Here is a 4,457-nt window from a genome sequence, read left to right as displayed (position 1 = left end):
ATACATTTTATTGTGAAAGGGCTTTAATGCTGACATCCCTTAAACCTGCATTAATGGGTGCCAAACAAGTCGTCTTGCTGCGTCAGGAAAATAACCCTCTCACTAATTAAAAGAAATGAAATCTTATTATTGAATATAGCATAATGCTCATTTTGCTTAGTGGATAAGCAGAAGAAAATTGATGGATTTTGTCATGTATTATAATATTAGGTTTGCTTCAGTCCACCAAACAATGATAGTTGTTACATCCTTATTTATAGAATCTATGGTACAATTGCAAGAGGTTCCTGACGGGTTACTGGTTGCACAGGATCAACAGCCAGGTCTACATTCTTTCTGCTGGGATCATTGCTAATCCATGAAGTGTGTCTAAGTGAAAGAAGAAAGATTATTGTCAACAACGACCATCACACATGTTACATAACTACATGGAGAGGACGTTGTGATATCTTTAGAGGGTGTGGATTCACTGAGTTGAAATATGGAAACTGTGTCTCAGTAAAAGTGTGTCTGAAGGTGTGTATGTGTGTGTCAGTATCAGGATCTGAGAATGACAGTTTTCCTTTGGCCCAGTCCAGATGAACTCTGATCCTCTGAAATCTCTTTCTTATTGAGAGAACAGTTGGGGGGCCGTCACTGGAGTTTGCTGTGTACTCACCATCACAGAAAACAAGTTTTAATAAGTTACATTTTTTGTCTTCACTGTTGGCAGATCTCGAAAAGACTCCTAGTGCCCAGACTGGACTGTCTCCAACTTCAGCATCCCAGCTGTGAATATCTGAGTTGAAGCCCTCAGAGCCGAGGACGGAAGGATAGAGATAAATCCTTTCAGGGTTTTCGGGAACCTTCTGTTTCCTTGCACGTCTCACACTGGTTAGATTTTCAGACAAGATGAGATCTGGATGAGCAGTGTTTGGATCCAAAATCACAGGAGTATATGAAATAATGTCCTTCATGTTGCTCCAGATGTTGAAGGACAAGTTACCCAGGTGTTCAGCAACATCAATCAGAGCACCTGAGACCAGTTGAGGAACATCAAGCACGGATAGCTGCTGGACTCTTTTCACTGCAGCTTTGTAGTTGTGTAGGAAAGAGATGTCTTCAGCTCTCACCTCCCTCTCTGTGGCTCTGATTGTGCCTGAAAGATCTGCAATCTTTCTGCTCAGAGTTTCAATCTTTACCTTCATCTTCTGACTCTTTTGCTTCTCTTCATCTTTTAGAGCAGCAATCCTGGCATCCTCTTCGTTTTGTAGAAACTGGCGAAGCCTCGTAAACTGCTGCTTAATCTGCTTTTCTGTCTCCTGGGTTTGAACACTAATGTGTTCTGCAGTTTGAACACATTTCCCTTTAACTTCCTCGTAGAGCTTCAGTTTCTCCTTTAAAGGCTTCAGACATTCCTGGAGCTCCTGTTTGTGAGTGTGCGCAGCTTCATTGATGGGGCTGAATCTGTGGTTGACGTGCACTGCTGAATCTCGACAGACAACACACGCTGGCTCCTGATGGTCCAGACAGAAGAGCCTGAGATTCTCAGAATGCACAGTGCAAAGTGTCTGGGAACCTCTTGAAGCTCTCTGATCTGTGTTCTGTAAATACGCCTCACATAGGTTCTTCAAAGCCAGGTTACGGGGTGGATTACTCTGTAAAGATATCGTCTTACAAACCGGACATTGCTTTATGGGTTTGTCAAGCCACCATCTCTGCAGACAGGCTTTACAAAAGCTGTGGCTGCATGACAAGATGACAGGATCTTCAAAGATGTCATGGCAGACGGGACAGGAGAGATGGTCTTCTGACTGTGTGGTCATTTTCTCTCTGAAAGACGCTTTAAGCAGAGCAGATACACAGATAAAAAAAATCTTAAAGTTCCTTTACCCACCTAATCTTTTTCCCCCCTCAATGACCTCCACAAACATTCTAGTACTCACAGTATCAGGAGCTCTTTTCTGCAGCTCGTTTCCAGAGCAGACTTCGTAGTTTATGCTGATAGTGAAAGTAATTATCTGTCAGTGTGTGTCTGTATTCTCTGCACAACTGCTCACATGAATCTGTGAATTCACTTTTATTGGTTGTCTCAGGTTGAGTAAGTCAGCAATGGGGTGGAGTTTTATTTCACCCTGTTGTTCTGGCTTTGTCCTTTTGCTGATGCTTTCACAGATGAGGAAACCCAGCTTTTGTGCTCTGGTACAACTGCAATGGTGGAAAAAAATCCCGCTGATGATGCAGAGGCTTCAAAAACGCATAAAATCTCATGTATCAAATATGTTACACATCACAATAGATAAATGTATGTGTAATATTTCTTTGCTACGCTTCTTTCTACTTCCTGATGCAAATATAACACTTTCCATTTATTTTAAAGTTTTGAAAACATATATCTACAAATTTATTGTGCTGCTATAATATAAATAAAGCTGCCCTGCAGTATATAAATAATTAAAATGATCCACATTATATACAAATTAATTAATTAATATGTTTGATCTGTTGTATTGTATAAGAGTATGCATGCTTTTAAGATTTTTTTTGCTTTAAGAGTACTTTTACTTTAGATACTTCAACTCTATTTTCATGCTAAAACATACTTTGACTTTACTACAAATATGAATTTTATTTATATTTATTCATATTTAATTTATAAATAAACTTATAATAAAACTATATTCTTATAAATAAACACTGCTGCTGTACTGGAATCTGAAGATTCATGTAAATTCATGCATTGAAACATTACGATTATTCTGACGGACAGTTGTTAGTTAAGATAGCTGTAATTGTAACTTGTGCATGTTCTGACTTTTCTATTCACTTGTAATTTAAACAAAGAGAACAATGCTCTCTTTACCTTGACTGTAGTAGATAAAGGGCAATGATTTGTCAGTTCGTCAGTTAGGGCTTGGTTACTGGTTACTCGGGACCAGCTGCCAACTCTACATTCTTTTAAGCTTCGCCTCTAGAGCATCTGTAATTTTGCAGGCAGATTTACAAACTTAAACTACGTCCACAAGACCCGTTGACACCTTGTAATACAAAACATAACGTAAATAAGAAAAATATAATTAATCTGTCACACACCGAGACCTTTTTCAAATTCACTCTGGCTATAAACAAGTTACAAAACACACGGCTCATTAGTTCTTAATAGGAAAGCATGCACTCCATAAACAACAACAACAACAGAATCTTGATTCTCTGCAGGGGCAAACTGAGTGTTGAATATTGTATTATAAATGACAATAATTCAAACAAATACATTCACCAAAGTGCCAACCCGCAGGTTTCATACAATATACGTCCTGTAGAGTCTTTCAGTGGTCACTTTTACATTACAGCAGCAACACAGCTAAAATTTAGCCTGACTATTGTTTGCTCTAGACCTTCACTTAGGAGAACTGCTGTCATCAGTTAATAAGAAATAGCTGTATTTCTGCAATAATGACTAATCCTCTCAGTACATGGGACAACTTCTCAATCAGGTGAGCTACAATGGCAGCCAGCTGCTGATATTGTTGAAAGATTAAATGGCCTTTTACGATTTAAGGTTAATTTGGATAATAACTGTCACAGTCCTGGGTCTGCGACCCAGTGTTTTGAGTTTTGTACTATTATTGATCTTTGATTTCATCATAAGTTTTCACTGCTAGTGTCTTGGTTTCGTTTTTCAGTATTTCCAGCTCCCTCGTTCTTTACTATATTATGACTTCTAGTCTTTAGGTTTTGATCATGTGCCTCCCCTGTGTTCTGTGTTATGTCTACACCTTCCTGTCCCACGTTTCAGGCCTCTGTGTTCTGTCTTCATTGTCATCCTTGCCTCCATGTTTGTGTGTTTCCTGCTTTACTTTGAAAGTCCATGTCCTATGTCAGTGTAATCTGTTTTGCTTCCTCCTGGTCTCTTCTTGTCTGATTAGTGTCAGCTGTGTCTCCCTGCTGTGTGGCATTTCCTCGTTTCCCTCTGTGTGTACTGTGCGTGTTGACCTCTGTTCCTCGGCAGATCATCTGCGTTATCTCTGCATACCTCTGTTCATCATCCCATGTGTATCTCTCCAAGCGTTTCGAGGTTTCAGGTTTTCTGTAGTTCTATGTTTCCAGTTCCATGTCTAGCTGTCCCCAGTTTAGGTTTTCGTTAGTTGTTTTGAAGTGTTTTTGCATCCAACAATAAAGGCTAGCTTTTTGTTTATCCTGCCTCATCTCCGTGTGTCTGCGCTTGGGTCCTCACACGTTTTGCTTCACTAACCGTGGCAATAATTTTGATTATTAAAACCACTTGAAATAAAAAGTAATAATAATGTAAGCTTTAATAACATAAAACATGATGAAAGCTAAAACTAAAACTGTAACAGAAGCGAGAGCAAATGCCCTGCTTGCTGTTTTAATTAGCAACATCCTTTGAGCTGCATGTGTGACATTATGCATTTTATTGATATATTGTAGATTAAAGTAAGTTAACAGCAAAAACAACT

General features: G+C 39.0%; 1 protein-coding gene across 1 annotated transcript; it reads right to left on the bottom strand.

The window, feature by feature from the left end:
• Positions 1-416: 416 nt before the first annotated feature.
• LOC102194692 (nuclear factor 7, ovary-like) lies at positions 417-1,973 on the bottom strand. The gene is made up of 2 exons (XM_005724739.1): positions 1,926-1,973; positions 417-1,822 (listed from the first exon to the last, which is right to left on the bottom strand). Exon 2 carries the CDS (start codon positions 1,803-1,805, stop codon positions 417-419), a length of 1,389 nt encoding a protein of 462 aa, XP_005724796.1. The 5' UTR covers positions 1,806-1,822; positions 1,926-1,973.
• Between the last annotated feature and the right edge of the window lie 2,484 nt (positions 1,974-4,457).

This window comes from Pundamilia nyererei, unplaced genomic scaffold, assembly GCF_000239375.1.
Source record: "Pundamilia nyererei isolate P.nyererei 1_Seehausen unplaced genomic scaffold, PunNye1.0 scaffold00012, whole genome shotgun sequence".
Taxonomy (NCBI): domain Eukaryota; kingdom Metazoa; phylum Chordata; class Actinopteri; order Cichliformes; family Cichlidae; genus Pundamilia; species Pundamilia nyererei.
The sequence above is the reverse complement of the archived record's forward strand: the minus strand, read 5'-3'. Positions and strand labels throughout refer to the sequence as shown.